This window comes from Ammodytes marinus (assembly GCF_949987685.1).
Source record: "Ammodytes marinus genome assembly, chromosome: 2".
NCBI lineage: Eukaryota > Metazoa > Chordata > Actinopteri > Uranoscopiformes > Ammodytidae > Ammodytes > Ammodytes marinus.
The window spans coordinates 14,202,894-14,230,634 of NC_137231.1; the positions used below are offsets into that span (position 1 = coordinate 14,202,894).

Below are 27,741 nucleotides of genomic sequence, written 5' to 3' on the forward strand. Positions count from 1 at the left end.
ACTCTAAAGGCATAGATGATGACAGACTGTTTAGACTGCCTCTCATTACTCTTGCACCTCCCGGCCCAGCGTGTTTACATGTTTATGACGTACACATAGCCAGATTCATTATTCCTGCTGCCTGTGGTGATTTAAAATGGCATTGGTGGATTTTTGGATTACAGGAGCACACTACACACAACATTTTTTTATTTTATTTTTCTCACTACAGGGATATTTAAATTTAGAGCCGATGACCCATCAAGACACCTCCTGTAGATACAACAACACATAAGCAAAACACAAAAAAAAAATTGTCTAATTCACTTGACTTTTGCAATCTGCTGTTTTTATGTTTTTTTCTATGGCATGATTACAGTGTTTCCAACATAAGGCGGGAGCGAAGAATTATTTGACAGCAGCAACAGCTTTGAAACTCTACCCGTTACATTTTCTACACGGCTTCTGTGATATAAATTTGTCTTGCCAGCATTTTCCATGATGCAGCATTTCTACATATGCCTTAACTAATCCTACAACCTCAGCCATCTAAAACTTCAGACTAAATTCATGCAAAACATTGTAAGGTGTGAACATTCTTTATGCAAATATATTCAATCTGTGTGTTTGTGTTGAAGGAGCCAATATAGGAGCTTCCCGGTGCATTCTTTGTGGACTTGCACTCAATGCATATGTGTTATCTGATGTGTGCATGCATGTGTCCTCCAGAATTGTAATCATATTTACATGCACTGTATATATTCCTGCAGGAAAGCTATATGAGATCCAATCGCTGGGGGATGGTTTAGAATGCTAGATTGAGTAAAACCTCACTTTTACATGTATATATTTAACAAGTCAGCCAACAAATATTCCGAAAACAAATCACTTGCATTGAAAATTCAGACTCAGGCTCATGCTGCATATCTTAGGGAGATTCACAATTCATCAATTTCTTTCTTCCTTTTCTCTCTTTCTCTCTCTGATGTAAGAATTTCCCCACACTGAGGGTGCTGCAGGGTGTCACGACAACTTGCTACCCCTCGACCAATTAGAAAATTACTCAGCATATGAAATACTGTACACCAGTGCTTCATCAATTACTGTAAAACAGAGTATTTCGCCGCTCCAGCAAATCTGCCGCAACTGTGGCAGTGGCTTTATTTATTTCCTGGTTTTAAAACTCATATCATATCCCACTGCAAATAATATTAATTAATTATAAAATATAAAGTGTGCTGCACAACAAAAAAGCAGGAGGAAAATGTTTAGGTGTGGACCTGTTGGAAAGAAGTGGTCAATATTGGGGATCACTCATCATGACTAAGATGCTATGTCAACCTATTGTATTCATAAAAAATGCATTATTATAATGAATATTAGATTTGTTTGTATCAGCAGCTAATAAATTAGAAAGCCTAAATATTGATGCAGTTTTTCAACATTACAGCCATTAAATTAAAAGGAAAGGGGGAGAGGATGGAGAAAAAAAGATTTTGACATCTAGAACACCTTAATGTTTGATTTGTGGTCCTGCTGAAATGATCAAAAACTGCAGTGAAAGCGCAGACAGAGATTAATTTAGTGGAAAGAAATTCTGGGTAGAGGTGAACACCGCACAAAGCTCAGTGCAATGGTAGACAGCAGTTCTGGGAATCTCACAAGTATGTGTGTGTGTGTGATATTGCGAGTGCATGTACGTGTGTGCGTGCCTCTCGTAAGGGGTGTGTCGAAGCTTGTATTTTTAGGTCTTTGCCCTGGGCCATTGTACTACCCGGAGTCTGTGTACTTTATGTATGCATTGAGGCATGGAGAGAGAGAGAGAGAGAGAGAGAGAGAGAGAGAAAGACAGAGAGAGAGAGAGGGAGGAGAGTGACAAAAGAGAGAAACAGAGGACCTGATGGAGGGAGGGATGAATGGAGAGGAGAAGATGTGAACACCCCTCTCAGCCCTGCGCGCGCACACACACACACACACACACACACACACACACACACACACACACACACACACACACACACACATACACACACACACACACACACACACACACACACACACACACACACACACACACACACACCACTCCTTCAGCGGTGGACTCCAACTTTGTATTCTGAATGAGCGTATGGCTGGAGAACCACACTCCACAACCAACAAACGCCAACCCCAGAGGACCCCACAGGGCCTACAGCAGCTGTGGACGGACGTGCTGAACAAACCCAATGTCAGGTCGAAACACCTCCTCTTACAAGCACACATGAGGCAGGGCTTTGATAGAAAGAGAGAGAGATAGAGAGAAAAACTAGAGAAAAGAGGGGGCGGGGGTGCAGGGAGGAACGGTGGAGGAAGAGATGTAGACAGTGAGAAATAACGAGAGTTGGGGAAACGGAGGAAAAAATGAAAGGGGGAGGGGTGATGGTCTTAGAGATAGTGATGAGAATGGGGAGGCCTAACACTAACACACTGTGTGGGTGTGTTTCACATACAGCACGTATGTGTGTGTGCTGTATTGGAGAGCGGGTGCAAAAGAGCTATAGATATGAGAGAGGGAGAGCAGGGACCTAGAGAAAAAAATACACAAAAAAGTGAGAAATCACAAACCTGGCTGAAGATTTGCTTTTTTTACACCAAGGCAGTTGTCTGTGCTCTCTTTCTCCCACAGCAGCAGTTTTCCTGCACAGACATACACCAAGTGCTGAACTTTGTAGCTGTACGGCTGACAATGAAGTACTGAAGACGGTGCTTAATAATAGGTAATGATTACTCCTTTTGCAGAAATATGCTGCATGCTGTAAAGAGGCACAGATGGAGGAAGAGGGAACCCTTACTAAACACTATCCTCTCTATAACTTGTATATATGTTATATTTAACTGCAAACTGCCAAGAAATGACTATCATAAAAGATGTCCCTGCACTGCCAAAGAAATAGTTTCACATTTTGGGGAATGAGCTTATGGCGGATAGATCCACTTTTATATCTGTCAAAAAAATTCAAAGCTGGTTATCTAAGTGTCTATCTAAGGGGGGGGGGGGGGGGGCAGCTGGCAGTTAATGCAAAATCTATCTACCAGTACCTCTAAAGCTCTCTAATAAACACATCATATCCACTATGTTTAATCTGTACAGAAAAAATATATATAAAACTGAACATTTTTATTACTATGTTCTAGATTATTTCTTGGCATACTTTAGTAGGCGGATTTTGTTAGCCAGCTGCTGGCTGAAGATTTATAATTAAAGGGCAGATATGGGGTTGGTATTGATTTCCTAATCTAACTCTCGGCAAGAAAGTAGATACGCATAATTCCAAAAATACAACTGTCTGGGTTAGATTCATAATGAGTTGGAGCCTTGTGGTACATATCCAAGAAAGCCATATGCCTTCATCATAAATGAATGCTGGCACTCTATCGCCGACAGGATGACTGCTCCATCTTTTACAAAGTCATCACTGGAGACTCCATGAGATGGAAAGAAATGATAGAGATGCAGAGCTGAATAGAGAGAGAGGGGAAGACAGTAAACATTTCATGGAAAAAGCAGGGAGGAGGGGTGATTAATTGAGGAGGTCAAGTGCACTGAAAGAGAAGACGGCTGCTTGTTGATGCTTACAGCTAATGGAGGAAGACAATAAGACAATAATGGACAAACACAAAGCCGATGATTTGTTCTAGTAGAAATGGTTCCTCCAAATGCTTCCTGTCGACTGAAGTGCTGTTGTGCTGGTCTATTGCCTGACGGCAGCATTAAGGCTCATTCTGTTTAACTTTTTTCACAGCAAACACACTGCAAGGCTAAGGCATTCAAAACCCTTTCATAATCTTTATTGGCCTTCTGATCTAAATGAATCATTTAAGTGACTAAATAACCTTTAGAAATGTGGTGGTTACCTTTATTTAAAAGCGTTGGAATTTTGTGGATCGGAATTTTTGCACAGAGACTCTACTGTAAAGTACGGGTGAGGTATTTGAGGGAACAGTCGCCCTTGTGCGTAGATCTTATTTTCATCTTCAGGAGACTGGGAGAGCCAAACCAATACAGGAATAATGGCACATCTTTGGGAAAGGGATTGAAACTGTGAGGAGGTAAAAAGGGGGTGAAAAAAATCCTAACATCACAGGCTACACTTTTCAAGTGACAGTGACAGGTTTAGCGTGACGGAGCCTAAAATGTATTATGATATTTATTCTCACTCACTGTCTCTTCTAATTTTTCACTCTCCTGCCGGCGTGCACAGATCTGCAAGTTACAATAACAAGTGAGTGAAGCTAAAGTCCACTATGAAGTTTTATGATTTTCATTTTAGAATTTATAGATCTAGACTGGCATGGCTGTTCTAAGATTTGGAGCTCTACGGCTCTCTGCTCCAACCCACCTCCCCTTCCCCCTCACAACAGCACTCAGGTCTAATGAGTTGAAACCAAAAAGGAGCGCGACATGCTGACGGTACAGGCTGAGCATTAGCATGAACCAGGCCCTATGCAGACCCACTTATCTGTAAATCACCTGTGTTCTGCAGACCGTATGGTCAATTATATGAAGCTAAACCAGTACACCAGAAACAAATCAGAGCACAGTGTTACCATCCGCTTATTCCCCCACCCAGAGAGAATTCCTGTTATTTTATTTAACCTTTATTAGCTTTCAGAGAATGACAATATTAGGGTATAAGGAATTTTCCAAAAATCTGGCTTCTTCCTCACATGCGCGCCATGGTCAATCATCACTGCAACAGGGAATGACTGTGTCTATGTGTGTGTCTGAAGCCGCTCCAAGTCATTAATAATGTTCTTTTGTTCAGATGTGATTGAGTTTTATTTGAAATTACCACACAGAAACAGCTGGGCATCAATTCAATCTCTGCAGGATTTTTCCAACAAGATATGAGGTTCACAGCAGAATATAACGATTCACAGGGGCATACCGTATGAGGGAACTGAACTTTTCCAAGCACTGTAGGGCCAAACAGCTTTCCAATCCAGGATCTGTTTCAAGCTTGAACCATTACAACGTCCCAGCAAAACCAAATAAATTGACCACAGTATTAGACTGCATGTAATAGGTAGAAATAAGATTGACTTGACAGTATGTCGAGTAATTCATCTTCTGCCTTGAAAAAATGATTGACAGTAGAGGGGGATTCTTATCATGGTCGAGTAGCCCTCCTATTCATCAAAATTATAAGTCAGGGCATAAAGTGAGAGTGTCTGTGCAGATAAATGGAATCTCTCCGGGAGTGTTTGATGTTGGACTTAAATATGCTTTCACCAAGGAAGAGACCATTTAAAAACAATTCACTCCCCACTTCCTTTGAAACAAAAGAAAGTAATGTCTGATACCAACTCAACACTGAGCCGTATTCATGACCCACCCCTGATTCACTTTGATTTCCTTTTGGTGCATTTTTCTGTGTATAAGTGTGTGTTTATGTGTATGCACCTGTGTATTTGTGTTTTTGTGTGAACTCCCTTTCTGCCTAGTGGTCCACTCAAATTACACTCTCTATTATCCGGTCTTTTCAGCCAGCAAGCTCATTTAGAAATGAGATTTAAAACAGCAATAAATGCAGAATCATATGTGGGAAAAAGTGGGAAGAGGGAGTGATTTTAAAATTGTTTGGTTGGGGGTTGGTCCAACTCTCAACTGGGCGTTTGGAAAAAGGCAAATAGAAAGACGTAATGGCAGTGACAAACTGCTAGCCAGGATTTTTGTGTATTCAGGGCATTCAGGCCCCCTTGCTGAAAGCAGTGTTTTCTCCACAGTTTGAAATCCTTTTCCCAGGATAATTATCCATTGTAGATGCCCGTCCTCTGATAATGACTGCCTTGCCACTGAGATAGGAAATTAACAGGGACCCAGTGTACTGCAAGCACAATGGAGGGACTGCCCACCGAATCACTCAGCTAATTTTAACCAAGGCGAGAAAGGGGGAAGCTGTTGTTAATACTCCCTTCCTGCGTATAAGGAATAACATAATTTCATTTCATGTATGATATCATCTAGACGGAACGTAAAATGAAAAATGTCTGAGGAGCCCTTGGCCCATGAAGTGAATGACAACAGTGCCCCCTTGTGAAGCAGATAAGACATTCCTAAGCATTCAGTGACAGTATACAGGAAAGGATTTCCAATGGCTTCACATTTTTTCTTTTCTCTCATATATTAAGAAGCGGATTTCTGTGGTTCAGCCTCATACTGTCAACACACCTAAGTTACTTTAGCCATGCTAAAAAGGATTAAGTGATCAGGATAGATCCGGGCTGACAAAATGGCTGGGGAAAATGGGTTATATGAAGGTGGGTTATTTTAAGGTACCCGCTCATGAGCAGTCTGTGGCACAGGATAAAGGACGGATAAAATAACAGAATGAATAAAGTGCAATCACAGGCTTGTATTATGTCTGTAGCAGGATTTTTTATAAGTGCATTAGTGCAGTGGGGCCTCAGTTTTAATTAGTGTAGCACGTATTAACACATTTGTTTAGTGCTGTGCTAGGGTTCACAGAGGCTTAATTATATGATAGTGAAGGCCATTTTTCACCAGCTTGGCCTCTTTGTAAAGTAATAACTACTGGCTTACAGACCGCTTTTTTCGCGATTCAATTGAGGCATTTGTTGAGAGCTGGCATTAGCCCCAAAAGTCATTTATAGGTTAGCCATTATCGCAATTTACATATATTACACCATCCATCCTTAGAAGAAACTACACAACCCAATGGTATTGTCTCGAGCTCAAATAACCTGACTATGCTCTATGACGTTAACTGAACTTGAAGGAAGTTGGTGTTTGGTGTACTTGGTTGCTATTCTGTTCACGCTACATGGACGTGCACCTTTGCTACAATTTATAGTTTAGTTACGCCTCATATAATCCCTATTAGCAGAGGCTTAAGACTTCTCAAAGCAGTTAACTGTTAACCACAGGGATAGATGGATGACTTAATTTGTAAAATTCATATAACGCCCGCAACACCTGGGGGTCAAAACAGATGGATCAGGTTGACTTTGGCAGTGATCCATCGGTAGTGCGTATAGGCCTGCGCCTCTGCCCCCCTTGCATTAAAAACTTAAATCATCAGCAACACTTTTTCTATTAAACCCACAACTTAATAGGATTATGTGCAAATCTTGTCTGAAAGGTAAAATGAGGGTGAAACAGCAGCTGGGAGCTCCAAACAGAGATTTGGAGAGCATCAGATGAATCCCTATCCTACCATTTACCTCTCACTTACACACATTTCCATGGGGTCAAGATGTATATTGATGAGTAGATATGTGTTTGGCCCCTACACTTTCATCTGAAGACGATTAATCTTTGTAAGTCTATGAAGACAACACTTGCCCTGTCCCTACCCCCAAGATTTTCAAAGGGGAGAGTGTGTTGATGAACTAAATCCTTATCAAACTGTGTCTTAGTAGGGTTAAGCAAGTTACATTCAATCAATAATAATAAACCCAGTATGTGTTGGTGTGAATGTCTTAGTGACAACAGCAGTATCTGGGTGTTAAATGCATGCTAAACTCTCAACTTGTGCCGCTCATCAGGTGCGTGGGACAGACAGACAACTTTATTGTCCTCATCTAACCTGACAGGCTGTTACTGTGTGCTCTGACTGCTCAGTGCCAGGCTTATTTATATGCTGCCTGTGCAAGATCTTGGGGAGAGCAAATTACCTTGCACAGAGAGAGACAGACATCTCTTCTTTGAAGTGTGTGTGTGTGTGTGTGTGTGTGTGTGTGTGTGTGTGTGTGTGTGTGTGTGTGTGTGTGTGTGTGTGTGTGTGTGTGTGTGTGTGTGTGTGTGTGTGTGTGTGTTTGTGTGTTGTGTGTCTACGTGCATAGCCTCACTGCATCTCTTGCAACCGGCAGGACAAGTTGTACATATTTATGCCAGGGGGAAATTCTAATCTGTGCGTAGATTTTATTTATTGATGACAAGTTTATGTTGTGTGTTGTCTGGCGGTGAGTCGGAGGAGATTTATCAAGTTCAGCGCCAAGTCATGCTCTCACAGGTCAACAAGCAGGTGAACATCTCTCTTGGTCTCCCCAGCTCTCAGCGGAGCAGTGATGTACGTGGCTAGCAGGGCTGCTCTGCCCCTGCTGTACCAGCAGCGTAACATAAGGTCCCTGTAGTGCCTGACTCCCTGACTCCTGTCCCTTGCTGCAGCAGCATAGGATGAAGAAGCCATACATCATAAGCCAACTGTGTCCTCTGGGGCGGTGACAGACCAAGCCAACAGAATCAATAAAGCCTTATGGCTCAAGCCCTACTTCAGTGCACGCAGACCTCGCCTCGGCCCCTTTAGATCCTTTTCTTACTCAAATCCCATTTCTTTTCCTCCCTCACTTTTGCACTTGTACACTTTTCTCCCCTGTTCTGTCTTTTCCAGGCTGACATCATTTATCTGTGTCTGACTCCAACTTCTGTCAATATTATCTCTATCTGCCCTTCTGCTCAGCCCCAGGTGAACATGCTGATACACAGTGGAGCTGTCAGCCTTGACAAGAGCTGGGAAAAAAAGATAGAAGCACTTCAGAAAGAAAGAAAAGACCAAGGTCTGAGTATTACCGAAGGCCATTCAGCTTGTTAGTGCAGCATCAGACAAATTCATACTTAATTTTTTTTCAGATGGGCCGAGTGTTTCATGTTTTGTACGGCCGAACGTTACCCAAAAAGACAGTTTAAATGATGGAGGGCCCTGTGTAGTACCCACAAACCATTTCAGACAGCAGTGGAAATGCTATTACAGAGATAGAAGGAGCACTGGGGAGTAGTTTGTGGTAATTAAACTGGAGCGTCAATGTCACTGCTACCTGTTTACGACCCAAAGGGGTTGCAGTTTGCCAGTGGTTAAGAGGTTAGGCTTTCATTTATTATTGTCGATTACCATGATAATCCTTCCACAAAGGACTTGGATTTTTATATTGGGAGATAGTACTTCTCATTATGCATTCTCTCTTGGAAATATTTACCTCCCCAAAAAAAGATTCTTCAGAGATAACAATCGTGTTAGGCTTGTAAAGTACTGATGAAGGGTTCAATAACTTGAAATCTATTACAGAATGATAATGCCAATTCTTTTTTACAGTAAAACCATTGTACTCTGTCTTTGAAATAAAAAAAAATAAAAAATGCGGGTACACATGTGAGACCACTGTAATAGGATGGTGCTTTGCTTTAATGCCTGTTATCATTTTGTAAGAGTAGGCATGTTTTACTCCTCTTTTATCTCACTTGGTATTAGATGAAGAAGATCAACCTTATGGTTCTCTCTTTGCTAAACAACAATGTCATTCTTAGAATAATGTTTCAGACCAACAGAGCTTCTGTAAGAAATGTTTGTATAAAACTTTACACCAAGTGTCAATATTTATAACTTCAATATAAAAATACATGTGTACTACTGTATATGTTTGCTCCATGTGTAATACTGTTGTGAATTACAGTGTCTACATAATAGTGTATTTGGATTCATATTGGATACAGCTGCCTACATCCAGCATTCTGCCAAAAGAAAAAAGGCATATGTGCAAACATAGAACAGGCTTACATAAGAAATTGGATTTGGAGACTGGCAGTGTGTGTATGTGTGGCTTTTTTATGTTTGTTAAAGAAATGGTTCCTTTAAATCTAGAGGGTTTAAATGCATACGTATATGTAACTATGTGTATTTAAGGTTATGTGTGAGTACATTGAGGATGTTTCTATGTCTGTGTATGTATAATTGTGAAATACATGCATTTAGTGTATATATGCGAGCGTGTGTGTGTGTGTGTGTGTGTGTGTGTGTGTGTGTGTGTGTGTGTGTGTGTGTGTGTGTGTGTGTGTGTGTGTGCCTGTGTGTCTGTGTGCGTGTGTGCGCGCGCATGCATGTGCGTGTGTGTTTCTGGCCACCCGACATTGACTTGGTTCAGTTTCTGGGGGCCAGCTGGGTCAACAACATTATGCTGGGTCTTTTTTATTAAACAAGGTATTGATCCTCCTCCATGTGTTTATTTCTGTGTCTGTCGGAGGGGGGCGAGTTGAAGATAAGCAGGGAGATGGGGCCAGGCCAAGAAAAGGAGGCACGTTCTGGAAGAGCAAATTTGACATCAAATCCAATCAATTGCTGCAGCCCATTCCCAGTCTGACAGCCTGAGCTGCTCCTTCAAGTACAGAAAACACCAAACGCAAAACTCATATGAGTAATCACACCATTCACTTTGGCAGAAAACACAAACATCTCCTAATTGTTTTCCTGTACTGCAATCTTTAGAGACCTGCCAAAAGATGTATACGTCAGTGTAAACACTTTCAGAGTGTAAATATACAAAGAACGATACACACATCCAATACACACACACACACACACACACACACACACACACACACACACACACACACACACACACACACACACACACACACATACACACAACCACACACACACATAACCACAAAAACACACACGCACACAAAAGCACACACACACATGCCCAGGAAGGTACTGAGGTATACATAAATTATAAATAACTATATTAACAATCAAGCACACCATTGTTGTTACCTTTTGCAGTAAGAAATGAGAAAATACATTGTAAAGTACATAGGCCTTTGAGATATCCATGAATTTACATGTTCACATACACATACACTTACCAATTGCACATTCCTGCCCACACATGCACTAATGCACACACAAGCATATGCTAATGTGAGGGCAAACAGGATGCTTGACAGATTCAGGGTATTCAAAGCGCGGGCCGACAAAAACACACTTAATAGCACACTGTGGCATGACAGTTGTTTTGTCATTATCATCAACACGGACACAAACTATAACTTTGATGTGGTGAGCTATAGCAATAATGAAAGGGGGGAAACGTAACTGTCAGGAATCGAAATGAGATCATTCAAAAACACCTTGGTCACAACCAATATCAAAGGCCTGTATTAAGCGCCCCAAACACACAATTCCACACATCTCTGTCACCCGCTGAGTGAAAAGGCAACCTCCCCGACTGTGAGACTGGCTGCTGATTACTCAAGGGGGAATATCATTTCAAGACAAATTGGCTCACCAGCAAATATGTTAGAAAGTCGGCAAAAAAAAATTATATCTCCTCTTAACATGCCCATTGCCCAGACAAAAAAAGACGATTTTTATGCATTTTGTTCAAAGCCAGCAAAGTTAGCTCAAACTTTATTTATCATTTATTATATTATTAGTGAAAGAGACTGTACATTTGGATTATGATTCAGCAGTTGTCGAGAGATTTGGGGTGAAAGATTAACATTGAAGTAAGGAGGGTAGACTGTAATGAGAAAATAAGGAAGAAAGAGGGAGATAACAAGGACAAGAAAGACATTCAGACAGACGTGCAGGAAAATAATGGAAACAGTCCAGAAAGGCAAAACAGAGAGATGGAAAGCATGTCTTCATCCAAGAGTGTATGTGGGGCTGTAACCTGCACAGTTTTTATCCTGATCATTTATTCAACTCATCTGATACATAAATAAACCAAAACACAGCAGATCTTCCCCTGGCGTCCTATGTGTGTATGTATGAGAGCCAATGGAGTCAGTCGGACCAGTAAAGCAGGTTAAATCTACAGCAGCAGAGCATGGTGGGTAATAGCATGGATGAGTCATCAGCCCAGCAGCCACTTACTTGGAGGTGCACGCACATGGACATACAGAGGCTGCAAAGGTTCAGATGAATACACTCACAAAAATGGACACACAATTCAAGGGAACTTTTGAAGCATGCACACACTAGCTATTTTAGACCACTCAAATATATTGTGCGTGGCTTGGGAGTGTGGGTAGGGATGATGTGCTGCTGTATGTGTGGGCATGCTGAGGCAGTGAAGAAGTGAATAGCAGAGGCACTGGGCATAATGGAAGGATTACAGAAAAATAGAGTGAGAAGCAAGGCGAATGCAGCGATGAAAGGGTAAAAATACCAAATAAATATTGCACATGGAAAGCAGCGGAGGTATGGGAGGGAGGGTGGGAGGGTGGGAGCGAGAGTTGGAGGTTCCGAGTGAAGGGGGAGAGTGGGAGGGAGTTCAGAAGGGAGGTAACAAAAATAAACTGTAAGGAGAGGGAGGGAAGAGAGAGGAAAAGAGTGTGTTTCTAGAGGAATGTGACTGTATTCAGTGTATGGGAGATGGGACGGAGTGATTGCTCCATAACAGGTGTTAAAGAGGGGTGACAGGGGGACCTAGAGAGATAAGCCAACAAACGCAGACATCTCTTTCTCTCCACACCAGCAGTACTGGCTGGCAATCTCGCTGGAAGTGGTTCTGTCCACAGAGATCCACACAGCTTTGGGGAGCAGAGCAGCAGAGGCAGTGACTGTGACTGTGGGGGGCAAGCAGGCTTTAATGGAGGTAAGTCACTTCCAGCCAGACTTGAAGAAAGGCTTTTGGGCTGTTTGACTGAATGTGACAGGGGACAAATGGTGTTACAGACTCAGTCGGCGCTCTTGAAACTTCAAACAGGAGGGAGCATGGGTGGTGCTACCACCAGATCCCACACATTTGAGTGTGTGTGATTTGCTAAGTTGAGCTGTTTTATCGTCGCTTACATGATGTTTTGGGGCTATGTTTGTAATAAATCAAATAGTATACATACTAGGTTTATTTTAGTTGCACACTGAATTATGCCTGTGTTGTTTCACATAGTTAAACATTCTGACTGAAACGAAAGTTTTGCAGCTTTGAGGCAGTTCAAGGCTTCTGCTACTTTTAATATGCAAGCTAAATTTCATAGTCAAAGCATCTCGGCTTTTGAAGACATGCCCGCTCTGACTGAAATGTCTGCTTTCAACTTCTTTTTTTTCTTTGGTGAAAACTGCAAATCACGTTCTTTCAATACAGTCATTAGTGGACAAACCACTGTTTTAAAACTGTTGAAATGATAGGGAGCAGCATAGTGCAGTATTTAAACGTTACACTATACACAGCAATTCACAGGAAATAAATGGCATTGGACAACGAGCCGGTTGTTATAGGATAAGCAGTAAATAAGTGGGTTATTCGTATGTTCAACACTATATTTCCCTAAAGTAATTGGCCCAACCGTTCTGACATAGTCGTATGATTTTGCAATATATATACTGTATATATTTAGCAACACAGGGATGATATTTATGTGGGAATAATTTGACCTTAGCACAACCTTCCATTTTACCCCGTGTGACACATGTAGTGTATGTGTTGAGACCTGTGGGGATCATGAATAACAGTGCACCGATTTGGTGACAAAGTGAACGCATATTAGGGCACCTGTTCAGGCATGTTCAGCTCTGCTTTGTACTGTAACTTATTGTGCAGGGGGAAGACCCAGAACCACAAGAGGAGGGTGTGGAGGATAAAAGTAGCAAAGTCAGTTTTCTGAGAGAAAAGTTGCTATTTGTTTTCCTCATGTGAGGTGACATATCTTGACTTCACAGATTGTTTTATACCTTTTGTAATTTCTTTTGTGTGGGGATTTATGCAGCTCAGTTCCAAATCAGTAGTGTGTAATAAAAAAAAACCCATTGGAGCTGTCATGACCTGCTAAAGAAGACGCTCCTCAATATAACTGTCCCAGATACTCAAATATACTATCCTATTATGAGGCAAGCCTCTGTGTCAGAGAAGTACTGCATCTCAACATCTCCGTGCGTCTCGGCTCATGGTAAGACTTTTTAGCTTTTCATATAAATGTCCTTAAAATAGAACTATATAATGCTGGTTTATAATACTATGACTTTGGTTAGTTATTATGACACCTCAAGCTATCGAAAGAGCGATGTAGAGTTTTCCTGATTTAGCATTACAAGGTCAGTGGGCTTTTATTTTTGCAGCGGAGAACAGGTATCGCCTGCAGCATACATTTTCCAGCCGCTTTCAGAATGATATAGACCCATGAAAGTGAACTCATTGTGTCTTCTCTTACTCCCACATTTCGACATCCACAAACGCACACACAGCCACAGCAGATTAGGAGGATGGGAGGATAGTTATGCTCCGGAATGACAAACTTATCACTGAGTCTTCAGCTTGCAGGGTCAATGGGCCCCCGGTGCCAGGAAAGGCCTCATTCTTTTCCACCTACCTATGCACATCATCTCCCACTGTGATACTGTATCAAACTACAATATATTTAAGACAGACATTTAAGAAATGTTGTTGTGATAATGTGCCTTCATGTAAGTGAGAAATGCAATAAGTGACTGGGTTTATATAAATATGTCATTCACTGTTAATACCCAGTTTTATAATTTTGTTTTTATGAGAATCTATCAAATTCAAATGTCCTATTTATGCGGCTGTCATATCATGCGCACATGACACCGCCTGTTCAAAACCAGTGATGGATAAATGGAAAGTTTAATATTTATGGGCATGGCGTGCGACAATTCCAAACATCTAAAAATAATTCCACTTGTTACAATACATTTTCACTTTCTTTTTTTAGAGTGGGATAAAAGCTCTAGGCGTAAATATTTCATGCCCCTGGAGCTGGCTGGTGATCTGCCGTTTCTAACTGAAGACACATGCAACTCTTTGAAACCATTCTTGGACATATTCCAGGTCATAGGTTTGAATCACTAAAGAAAGGTGCAGCGACATATTGCAAGCCAATAATCAATCTACTATGGATGGATGCAGCTTAATAAAGAGATATAAAAGGAAATTTCAGGATATTAAATTTTAGGATTCCCTAAATTCATGAGCATCAATTCCCATCCACGTCGCAGCACTTAAGGCTTCCATTTAGACTCCATTAAAAATACATTTTCCTCTATACCCCGGCTGCCAAGGTTATGCAAATGCCAGTAAGACAGGCGCAGTAGTTGGCCAGCCATTCAAACCCAGTGAGCAGTGCAGACAACCTCCTTATCTATTAAGAACCCAAGGAGGTTGATTGTTTGGTTGACCTAATGTCTCAGTTGGATACACATAATAGCATCTGAATGCAATCTAATTCCAATAGGGGGTCCTTCCTTAAAAGCTGCCCTCTAGCTGGTCCAAAGTATGGCCACATACTGTTGCCAATACGACACACTGAGATTGAAGTGAATGAGTGATAAAAGTTTGCTTAGATGACAAGGGTCAAGTGAACAGGTAGCTCTTAAGCCTTTCTCTCCATCAAAAGCTGTCAAACTTTGAATAGAGCAGACACTGATTTGGTCAATGCTCGACAATACAACAGTCATCAATGTATAATGCGATGTTGGCTCCACAGAATATAAATCCCTCTCTCGCACACTCTTGCCTCTCTCTCCGTGCCTGGTATTCCATCTCCTCACTCTGGGGCTGTAATGAGTGTCTGGTATTCTGCTCTTCAGCATTGTATCCCTATTCATGCTCAATCTCCTTTACAATGCACTAAAAGGATTACCCAATTAGCTACTATTGGATGCCATTGTGTTTGTATGCGGGAGTGTGTGTGTGCCCGTGCTTGGTCAGTAGATAGATGTGTTAGCAGTGTAAGTGAAAGATGGATGGCTGTCTAAACCCCACACTTCATTCCCATTTGATGCTCTGCTAGAGGCCACATTACTCATTCCCAAAACTCAGCCACAGTGAGTAAGACACAGGCTGAGGCAGTGTGTTTGTGTGTGTGTGTGTGTGTGTGTGTGTGTGTGTGTGTGTGTGTGTGTGTGTGTGTGTGTGTGTGTGTGTGTGTGTGTGTGTGTGTGTGTGTGTGTGTGTGTGTGTGTGTGTGTGTGTGTGTGTGTGTGTGTGTGCGTGTGTGTGACTGGGGCCCTGACAGGCCACAGAGGATGACAGAGAAAGAGAAGGAGCATAACTTCTCAATAATTCAGCCTATCATTCTCTGGAAATATACTCTCTGCTGTGTCATGTTCCATTCTGGGGAATGCTTGTTGTCAAAATCAGTGAATCTCTCCTCCCTGATCTGCTACCTATACGTGCATTGTGTGTGCTGAAAAAGAATCCACTGTTAATACACAGCGTAGGCTCTGTAAACGGGCAAGTTGCAAGCTACAGTGGGCCCCCTTTGTCTACGTACCTTTTATTTACATACAAATATAAAGAGCCTATGGCTGTGTATTAACATCAGATTTATTTTTCAGCACACACACAGTACGGTACGGACAGCTAGCAGATCATGAGCAGATGATTCACCGATTTTGACTAAAAGTGCTTTTGTCAACAAGCATTGTCCACAGTCGCTGAATCCACCATTGATTTCCACTGTGTCATGTCGGGATCATGGGAAATGCCTGCCTCATTATGTGTGAATCATCATGCACTCTGTGTCAACTGTGGATCGATTCAGCTTATGTAACGTGTAACACTGGGAGCAATAATATGTTCAGTTCTAAAGTATCGAAGCGCATAATAAAGATTATTTTAGTTTAGTTTATCAGCCAGGATTAGAGATACAGTCCAGAATTTGTATTAGACAATGTTAAATATTGTCACTGATCTTTATTATTTATTATTATATACCTGGTACTGAATGAGAATGTTCTGAAACAGCATTTGTATCATGCCTAGGAAAATATGTGAACACACTGCTGCCTTTTAAAGATTGATTTGATCTTCTTAAAATTAACAACAATGTCCCTGGAACGACTCAAACGAGCATGAATGGGCAATACAAATAAACATAAAGCTTAGTTTTGTCCACATGTTGATGAGTCAACATTGATGTGGAAATTATGGCGTAAATTTGTTTGGCTATTGAACCGTTATTCTTCAGTCCACTTCTACTATAAGTGTTTGAAGTGAGAGATCCCTGCGAGCACTTGAACACAACACACTGGAAACAAACTGTGCTGTCATCTCCATTATCTCAAAACAAAGCTTAACTTTGACAAAAAAAAGAAGAGAAATACTCACTTTGAGGGATTACCTGCCTCAATAAAGTTTTAAATCTACACAATGCTTGTGCTGACATTAGTCACACGTATTTGTTGTCTGTATAATATGAATATAAAACACAGAAACATTTTGATATTTTTTAAATGAAAATTACTTGGAGTTATGTCATAAGGGAAGTTTTAAGGGAATATTATGTGTTGTATTCTGTGGCTCTGGAAGGATCATACCAAAGTCAGAAAATAAATCCCGGTCATGTCCTGAGGGTTCTCCTGGGCTTTGAGACTTTGGATTTTTACCAGAAATCCTGCAGGCTTGGACTTGAAAGGACATGGTCATTTTCTTGGCATGGAGGGTTTTAAGATTTAAATTGAATTAGGGAAAGTATCAAAGGACTAAAAGTCGAGATATCTCAGCCTCTGCTGATTAGTTTTTGACCACTGACGGGCTTCCCTTATAAGTCCTGCAGCATAATGTAGTTGATATATTACAATACAGCTCTGGAAAAAATTAAGAGACCACTCCAAATATTCAGTGTCTCTTGTTTTACTATGCATAGGCATACGTTTGAGTAAAATGAACATTCTGGTTTTATAATACAAACTACTGACAACATTTCTACCAAATTCCCACAAAAAAAATATGAGCATTTTCAATAAGTAATGTGGAGATGAAGATTTAAGAAATATCCAGACTGGTCTCTTAATTTTTTCCGGAGCTGTATATATATATATATATATATATGTACATACATATACTGTATTTATTAAATGGTGTTAAGCAGAAAATCTAGTGTAACTGTCTCAGCAGGTCGGGTCTAATCATAAAGATGTGTGTGATTACTGGAAGATCGCTCACATAAACAAAGAACAAAGCTGTCTGAGACTGACCTAAAAAAACAGACACATTGAACTAGATAGATTACACATGCATCTGTTAGAAATTACCATATAGACAGTGAGAATTAAAGTGATGCCATCTGGCACCATGGCAGTGTAGAGGTACATTGAGAACAGAGCAGAGTTTCATGGTCATTGTGGTATACAGGTATAAATCCTGAACCTTTATAGCACACTGCTGCCTTCCACTGGCTGTGGTAATGGATTGGCTATGCTCTTAAAGTGTGCGTCTCAGTGTGCTCGCGTGTCTTCTTGTGTGTACGGGGTGTATTGTCTGCTGGCCTTGTGAGGGAAAGGGCTTTGTGTCAGGCAGGTCAGCTGGGGCTCGAAAGCTAGGACGACACCCCTTCCATACACACCCCCCCAGCAGACACACAAAACACACAAGTGCACACACTCTTTTGTGCAGACACAGAGAAAACATGCAGCCAATCAGATATAAGATTAGATGTATGCATTCATCCACACACACACACACACACACACACACACACACACACCCATCCACTCTTACCAAAGGTCTTAAATCACACTGTTTACTCAAAGGCTGTGAGGTCAAACCATTTCTACTGCTTTTTCAAATTTGTAACGATAGACTAATAAAAAAATGTTTAAAATCACATTAATATTTACATCAAATAATAGTGAACATACATCACTCTAGCATGTGGAATGGGACTTCAACGTGAATTGGCAGGATCATTCAGCAGTCAAACAGGCTCGGGGGACTGAATGGGACTAATCGAAGAACAATGGTTGTCAGCTGAAAGGAAGAGTGAGCAAAGCTGCTCCATAAGATACAACTATATCTACACAGATACAGTATATTTTTTATTTTATTAGTAGGTCAAAATAATTTGTGTTAACATTTTATGGTGGAAAAGTTTCAGACAATATCATTGATCATTTACAGCAATTCTGTCTAAACATTTTGAAACATCACAGTATAGAGTTATGCTGATGCCCACGTTTTTTTCATTTATTCAATTTTAACAAACTGACTTCTTCATTGATTTTTTTCGTGATAATATCAATGAATCAGTGGAGCTCTATCGGTAGATATGTGGTAAAGCTGTCTGTTTTCTTCCCATTAAGAGAATGTATACCTTTACTTGTGACAAAAATGGGGTGTAAGATTTACACTTGTTTTGTCAGCTGCAGGGCTAAGGGGCCGTATCTTTCCTGTTGTTGGTGTTTGTTCATTTGGAACACAGTACCTTGTATATTTTCCTGTCGCTATGTGTAAAAGTATTTCATCCACAAGGTGTTTTGTCAACAGCGTGTACTCTGTGGGATGCTGAACGCTCCACTGCCTGAGAGAGTCTTGCACTCCAGCAATGGGACTGTGTGTAAGTGAGTGTTATTTGTGTGGATGTGGAAAGGTGTGTGTGAGAGAGTGAGTATGTGTGTGCATGTGTGTATGTTTGAACAAACAACAGAAAAGGCAGGATGGTGCTAAATCACTATAAAACTGAAGCTCTCCAGCCCTCTCATAGTGAGGACCAGTCATTTATTTAACACTCAAATATGGTCCTGGGCTGTTTGGGGAGAATACATCAACCGGGCACACAGGAGTCCACACAAAGAGCGGCACACTTCAACAGACAAAGAGCGAAAAGAGAGAGAGCAAGCGCCTTTTTTTCTCCTTCAGTTAAAGTGTTGTTTGTTCAGGGTGGGTGCAGGGCACCGAGTGGGACGGATGGAGGGAGGGATGGCTGGGGGGAGGGGGGAGGGAGTGGGGTGAACGGTTATTACACAGTGAATCGATGCACAAATGGAGGGTGTCTGTGGGTGATAGTGGGAAGAGGAGGGGTGCACGGGGGGGTGTAAAAAATCTTTTGTGAAGGCAGGGAGTTAATCACTTGAGCGGCACACGCCAGTTCTATGGGCGCACATGTTGTACACTGGCTCCCCTGGGGGGAGTGGGAGGTCCTGAAACACACACACACACACACACACACACACACACACACACACACACACACACAAACACGCACACACACACACACACACAAAGAGAGAGAGGGAGAGTTGAATTTACATGTCAGTTATAATACAAAGCGGAGCACAGGCCGACTAGGATAGCAGAAGACCCACCCCCTCTAACAGTTAGCAAATCCTCCTGGCCGTGGTGATAGTGTGAGGACTTGCATTTGCCGCTGGTTCATTCAAGGGCAGACACACAGAGACATACACACAGAGACATACACACAGAGACATACACATGTCTGGCTGTTGACTTTCTCAAGGACTGGATAGATGACTCTGGAGGAAACGTTGTAGAGATTGATGCTTAGTATGACCTGGCAGTAAGTACAATCTTTTGTTTCATTACTTCAGTGATATGTCAGTGGTGGATGCTAATATCTGAGAGTGATAGTGAAGGCTGGAGTTTGGATTTAGGGGGAGTCATTCAGGCAGAGTAGAATAGAGGCAGCCACAGTCATGTCACAGTCTATTTTCATCAGTGGCACAGGGCAGGGGACTCCTGTGCTTTGTACTATTAACGGTACAAATCTAACATCATAAACCATCGTCAACTTTTTCACTGCGGCTGCTTACTATGTAGGGTACATTTTGAATTTCTTTACAAATAAAAAGTAAAATCAAACCCAATGCCTTGCTGGAAGACCTCCAACTTACTATGTGATTATTTAGTTATTTAAAGCCTTCTTGCTATTTAGGATTATCTCTCCTGCAGTCACTTTCAACAGACTATAACTAGGTTTTTTATTCTGCCATAGAAACCCATCAAACTTTCCCTTTTCTTTCTGTATGCATGCTACTCTGTCTCACTGGCTGCCTGCCTCTGATGGTCCCATTATTCTCCCCATATTTTGTACATGTCTCATCTCGCATATCTTTGTTGTCTTGACGATGAAAAGTGACACTTTGGATCAGCCCCCCCACCTACATTCAGCATTTCCCTCTTTGAACTTACCCATCAAACCCTTCCGGAAAATGACTCTGACAGCTATGTGTATCCATACAAACATCACTGTGCGACCAATAATTATGAATTAACCTCAAGCTAAATGCAATGTACACTAATAAGTGACTTATGGCAGGACATTAGCTCCATGCTTTGTTGGGGTGGCCGTTATAAAATGCTTAAAAGCTGGGGACCAGGTGGTTAGGGGAGCCCAGAGACGTGATCAGCCAGCATGGAGCCCTTTGGTAAGTCACTAGTGAGGGGACTTTTCCCCTGTGGGTTAGAGATCATCACTATAACATCTGGGGTCTGCTTTTCTTTCAAGGTGGAGGCGGAGACAGTAAAAAGATAGAATCACTACAACCTCTATGAATAAATGTCATTATTTTGTATATTATAAGTGAGAATGTTCAAGCCACAAATCCCTTCATGTTCTGTATATTTGAGCCAATCTTTATTTCATCATTCCAGCCAATGGCATTGTTAAAACCTTAATATTTCTAATATCACAATATGTTGTTGTGTTTTTCAGGTGGCTGCACCAGCCAAGTGTTGAGTGTGTAGTAAGTAGTGTAATTGCCAGTTTGTTTAGAGGAAGGGCGCCCAAAGGGTTATTTGTCAAATTCAACGGCCGAGTCATAAATCTAGATACACAAAGCCAGGCACACAGCCAAGACGCACTCTTTTTTTCACTTTGTTTGTTTTGCAAATGTGAACACACCTGCTTCAACACTGCATGTCTTGAACAAGTGACAATGGAATTAAACAACAATGAACAACTGACAAGCATCAAAGGAGGCTATGACACCTTTGTCCTTGATGAAGAAAAATAAGCTTCTGCTCGAGAATCAATAGCTACATCCTCTGTGTTTGATGTGTATTACTGCTTTCTTGTCTTGCAGATGAAGCCACTGAGAGCACTTGTCTGGGGTCATGAGTTGTGTCTTCCCTTCACTTATGTGTAACTTGCCCACCTGGATTTCAGCCCCGCGCTCCCCTCACCTATGCCTGCAGGACCATGGGTAGCGTCAGCAGCCTCGTCAACAGCAACAGCCTCAACAGCAAACACTGCAAGGCGTCCGACTATAGGTTAAAAAAGGGAACCGACCCCCATAGAAAGAGTGGTGGCTGCAGCATTGACAGGTTACTGAAGTGCGGCTTCATACAGGGCCCCTCGTCCACTCATCACTCCAAAGGCCTGTCCCACTCACGGTCGGGACGAAGTGAAGATTTTTTTTACATCAAGGTAAACTCATGTCCCATCGGATACCATCAAAACTTTGGTTTTAATTCATAAGAAATGTGTTGCACATATATTACAAATACAATTAAGCACCTCTTAGATTAAAAAAGAACAATAAAATGTCTTTCTTTCTCCATATAAGGTGAGCCATAAACCGAGGTCAGTGTACTACAGAGAAGGACCAATGGAAGATCACTGCAGTGGAAAGAACAGAGATGGGGAATCGGAAGAGAGACAGCAACCAAAACTGCTGCTCATGTCAGGAAATGTTATGAAAAGGGTGAGCCAACTGTCCATTATTTCTTCTACCATGCTTTACTCAAAAGTTAAGATTCGATTTTAAAGGAATAGTTAAACATTTTTAGGAAATATCTATATTTGCTTGAGCAGACCCAAATCTGCATGGTAAACTTGTTGTTGGGGCAGGCAAATGGTAGCTATACTGTATCTTAGAATAAAGACTGGCGACAGCAAGCCTGCCTCTGTGCAAAGGTACCAAAAGTATGAATCTTTTTATGTCAGTTGTAAATCATTTGTTTAATAACAAAGTGTTATACAAAATGATACGTATCAGGCTACTTTACATCCGGATACATCTGGCTGTACCTTGAAAATTTAGCGTGCAGAAATGAGAACGATTTTAGCCATCGGAGGAGTAACGTCCTAATTATGTAACCTGCTTTGTCATATTGTCCCTAAAACGCCTTAAAAATGCTCAATTTGGATATTAACTGAGATTTGGATTTGATGTCCACGTTCATTGCCTCATAAACCATAGCTTTCTGCATTACCTGACTGGATCCGCCTGCTCTAGCTATTCTTACAAGCATTAATAAGTCCTACTGCATAGCTGCAGTCGACTTTTAAAAACCTCACAGGCAAGTTGAGGATAAAACATGCACAGCGGGTCGTTTAATTGGTGGCAGCCATTCCTCATAACCTGTGTTGAACCTTCCCAGCTTATTAATCACCCCTCCCAGATTAATGACCTAAGAATGCCTTGATCATCTCAGAGAAGTCATTTATGTGCCAAGAATACGTAGGATATCTGAGTCTCTTTCAATAGGTCTTTATTCCTCAGGGGGCAAGGAGGGGAGAAAGGAGGGAAATAGGAAGCAGCTTTAAGAGAGACAGAGAAAGAGGGAGTAAAGAGAGAGAGCCAGAGACAGGGATAGAAGGAGAGGAAAAAAATGAGGAACGGCATCCCAGTCATGAAGTCAGTGAGAAGGAATGCTGAGCTCACAAGCTTTACCTCTTACACTTCAGCAGGAGCTCATATTATTAATATCACAGAGAAAGGCTATTCATCTTCCCCCAGACAGCACACAGGGGAGAGGGGTGGGATGCAGAGGGGCGGGAGGGGAGGACAGAAAGTAAGGGAGGCATGGTACAGCTTGTGACGTTCTTGGACAGCAGATGGGGCATTTGAGAGTATATAAATTCATCTTTTAAAATGTTTTCTTCTTCTGTGACAGGCCAGAGAATTGGACTCGTAACTATACTGCTGTACGGCTCTTTAATGCCACCAGCTTGTAGTGAAGCAGTTCCGCTTTGCGTACTTCACTGATTTAATCCCTGATAAGAAAAGATATGAATGGAAAGTTATCCATCCTTTTTTATTCTGTAAGGATGTCCAGCACGTGACAAATGTGTATTTCTGTGAAAGCCTGTATTGATATGAGTTTCCAGTTTCTGAATGTGACCCATCCTCCAAATCTCAGGACTTTCTTCTTCGCCATGCATGCTGTCAGCTAAGAGGAGCCACAGAATACAAAAACTAAAAAATAGAGAAGCGCAACCCTGACAGTGTTTCATTTCACTCTTGTAGACCTCTGCTGAGAAGTCATTGGTCCGTTCCACTGCCTTCAAGCCTGTGAATCCCAAGAGCACATCCTCTACAGAGCCAGGCCACAACAGCCTGGACCACAGCCTTTGTCCTCCGGTGAAAGCTAGGAGTCCAGACCTTAGGCACAAGCAAGACACCTTCACAGGTCTTTATCTATGTCATATTGATGAACATGTTGCTGTCTTAACATGACATTAATACAGGTTGAATGAGAATTACAGCAATATAAAAATGTCATCTCTTCCCCTCCTTAAGGAACTCTCTCCGACTCCGGACGCAATTCTATGTCTAGCCTGCCCACCCACAGCACCAGCGGCAGCCTAAGTGCTTCCACAGCAGGCCCCGTCAGTCACAGTGAGGGCAGCTCCACTCCCGCAAACTGCCTGGGCAATGGAGTACAACCCAATTTCCCTCCATGGGTCAACGGGAATAGCGCTAACCTCGACTGCAGCTCCAGGGCTGGTTTAAACCACCGGGCTGGGCTGCCATCCAAGGTTAATGGGGATGCCGGCTCCCCAGTTTCTGCAGATGAGCCATGCCCTCTCTCTGAAACGACAGGAGGGATTCGGTCCCCTATTACTACGGATGAGTCACTGATTGAGCGCTTGGAACAAAGGCTGCTGGAGCGAGAGAGTGAACTGCAGGAGCTACAGGTACCAAGCTGTCGCGTTACAAAGAGAAACAGCATGTTGCTCTTAATCATCATCAGTACCACTCATTAGTAGTTTCCACTGCACAACTTGTCTTCACTGAAATGTCTTTGCCTGACGACAGGTGAGTTTCGAGGAGAAGGAAACAGACACCTGCCAGCTGTTTGAGGAAAGACAAAGGTACTGTGCTGAGGAGATGGAGGGGCTGAAGCAGCGATGCTCCACAAAGCTAAGACAGGTGTCCCAAATGACAGCCAAAACCTATCAAGCACTCCAGATGCAAGTCAGCCAGCTCCAGGTCAGCCCGACTTTTCATTTCTGCTTCATCATCGTAAGCAAATGTCACACCTTGCACACATATGTGAATAAACTAAACAGGAATTCAACTCTTGTACAGGCAGACAAAGAGAGGCTTCAGGAGGATGTCTCAAAGCTGACCCGAGAGAAGGATTTTGTTGAGCTCAGACTGAGGTCGTATGAGAGTGAGAGCTCACAGCTCGCGCCAACACTCGAGGAAACTCAATGGGAGGTGAGTCATGAGTCATATGTGTGATGTCAGTTGGTTTGTTTTGAAACCTTGCTGCACATACCACACAATTTGGCACAACCTTGAAGGCTGCTGCCTAGCTGTGGTAACATGAAGTTCTCCCATTACTATAAATCCATCAATTTGCATCATGTTTAATGTGAAAAAGAAACGACAACAACAACAACAGCAAAAAGTCAGAGGTACAACCTTTCCTTTTAATGTTTCCTCAGATTAAAATGTTGGCTTTAACGTCAGGCAAATTCTGTGATTTTTCTTAAATCCAAAACATCTTGCTTTTTTTATCACTAAAGCTCTCTTCATCCACATAATGTATATTATCCCCAGCCGCAGTTTTTGAATAATTTGTGAGATGAGCTTATTGATTGTTTTCCCCTCTAGCATCTTTCAGCTCATTGTTTATGACCCGCATCTTTACCACTTGAATCAGACACATATCCAGCTGTTTTTAGCAAACAGGCACTGACAAACCATCTGTACACTACTTGCCCAACATAAAAATAGCAGACAAACAAAGTTATAGAGACTAATAGCTAGTGAACATGGTGACGCATGTAGAGCCAGCAGGAGTCGGTGGAGACCTAAGGAGAGTGAAAATTGGACATTTGTCAGGTGGCTAGAAACATGACCAATGTTGCTCTGTTTCTGAAGGATATAAATAGGCAACTATCTGCTAAAACATTTGCCAACCATTGTATAGGATGATAATTTGTCGATATGTGTTTCCAATATTGTCATGTGATAATTTAGAAGGGAATATTATTTGCTAATACCTTAATGCCCAATACAATTATCCAGTGTATTCAGTGGTTGTGTTAATTATACAGACTTTTATGGCACACTGTGAACAAACAAATTCAATAAGTTCCCAGCCATTTTCTAAGAGCTTTAAATATGGGAAAGTCAATAAAAATGTTAAAATGAGAATAACTTCTCGAAAGAATGGCTAATCTTTACAATTGTCTCTGTCTTAATGTAGGTATGCCAGAAGTCAGGGGAGATCTCATTGTTGAAGCAGCAACTGAGAGACAGCAAGGCGGACGTCAACCACAAGCTGAATGAGATCGTCACCCTCAGGGCCGCGCTGAGGGAAAACACGGCGCAGATGGAGATGTTCAAGAAACAAAATAAAGAACACAAGGACAAACTTCACTCTTGCACCATAGATGTGGAGGTTAGTCTGTTGATGGTGAAATGGGAATTCATTTTCTCAAGGGCAATCCGAATACGGACCTATGAATTTAATGCTCACACAGCGCTTACGATATGAATGAACTTCTAGTTATATAGGAAGAATACACCAAACTGTGACCTTCAGACTGTTTCCGATATCTGATGTTTTAGCAGAGTTACATGATACCAGTCACAGTCTCAATAATAGGTTAGCTTTTTTAACTCTTCACACGATTAGACTTATCATATCAGTCTAAAGAGCTATTTCCTCACATCTACCTACGTCTGAATATTTCCTTTAATTTTTATATTCAGGTGTGCCAAAACGAACTCCAGCGCAAGAAGAACGAGGCTGATCTGCTGAGAGAGAAAGTCGGCAAACTTGAGACGGACATTCAGGGAATGAAACAGGACCTGACCATGGCCAAAGAGCAGACACTGCAGCACAGATTGCAATATGAGGCCCAGACTCAAGCATTGGAAAGAATAATCCAAGTCCCAGATCCCTCTGCCCAGGGCCAGGAGGACCAGGGGAACAGTGAACCCATCTCCACAGAATCACTCCAAAAGGAAGTGGAGGGACTAAAGCAGCAGCTCACGGAGGAGAAGGAAGCTCAAGAGAGGCAGGCCAAGAGCTTTGAGCAGGAGAGGAGAACATGGAACAGGGAGAAGGACAGGGTCATCAAGTACCAGAAGCAGCTCCAGATCAACTACCTGCAGATGCACAAGAAGAACCAGGACCTGGAGAGGATCCTGAAGGAGCTGACCGCCGAGCTGGAGAGCCGCACAGAGCTGGGCATGGACATCAACGGTTACAGCTCAGGCTTACAAACATATGACGACGTTATTGCCACAGAGATTTGACATGGGAGCACTCACTCACTCACACACATTCCGAAAAAAAAAGAAAAGTGAACCAAGCACTTGACTATTGTTTTTTCACCACAGATATTTATGATATGAGAACACGTGGAGATCATTCACTGCAAAGGAGTATTTGATAGAATGTGTCTAATCTAGTGTATTTTGTGGCCAGGCCACACAAACAATAACAATAAAATTAAGAATGTATTTTCTTGTGAGTACTTTCTAAGTTATTGAATGTTCAAGTGAGATTTTTATTTTATTAAATGTTTTGTGGTGGAGTTCCCATGTTGTCACACAGCACCACTCATTGTCCAAATCAATACCAATCATATAGCTGAAACACTATTTATTAATTGGTCATTGACACATACCAGACAATAGAGGATTAATCTGTTTCATGATTAATGTTCGATGGTAGCACGTGATACGCATGGTAGTGGCCTAGCAGCTGTCCCTTCCAGCAAGGAAAATGGCAGTGATATATTATCTATTGTGTCTGGGTTTCCAATAATTAAATACGCTTTGCCTAGTGTGTCCATTACTGTATGCTGCCAAACTGTCCATTCATTAAGTTGTGTGTGTGTGTGGGGGGAGGGGGAGGGTTAGGTGTAGACTATTACACAAGTCATTTCAAAACAATCCACACCATCCACACCAATGTGAACAAGAAAGTGTTTTGCACCACAAAATACAATTGTAAAATCATGTCAAGCTGTCACGCATTTTGCATCCATAAATTAATTTCAACAGTGAAGAGTCTGAGGTTTACATTTGTATT

The 27,741-nt window shown here is 41.8% G+C and overlaps 1 protein-coding gene across 2 annotated transcripts; it reads left to right on the top strand.

The window, feature by feature from the left end:
* The first annotated feature begins 11,614 nt into the window (after positions 1–11,614).
* On the top strand, positions 11,615–27,522 carry lzts1 (leucine zipper, putative tumor suppressor 1). Of its 2 annotated transcripts, XM_080044202.1 has the most exons (10): positions 11,615–11,672; positions 12,238–12,357; positions 21,540–21,883; positions 22,023–22,160; positions 23,709–23,871; positions 23,982–24,379; positions 24,501–24,674; positions 24,774–24,905; positions 25,903–26,097; positions 26,412–27,522. In XM_080044202.1, the coding sequence occupies exons 3-10, from the start codon at positions 21,656–21,658 to the stop codon at positions 26,958–26,960; spliced, it is 1,977 nt and encodes a 658-aa protein (XP_079900328.1). In that variant the 5' UTR covers positions 11,615–11,672; positions 12,238–12,357; positions 21,540–21,655; the 3' UTR covers positions 26,961–27,522. The 2 variants fall into 2 exon arrangements, with proteins under 2 accessions (XP_079900328.1, XP_079900327.1); XM_080044201.1 differs by lacking the exon at positions 11,615–11,672 and having other exon boundaries at positions 12,136–12,357.
* The last annotated feature ends 219 nt before the right edge of the window (positions 27,523–27,741 follow it).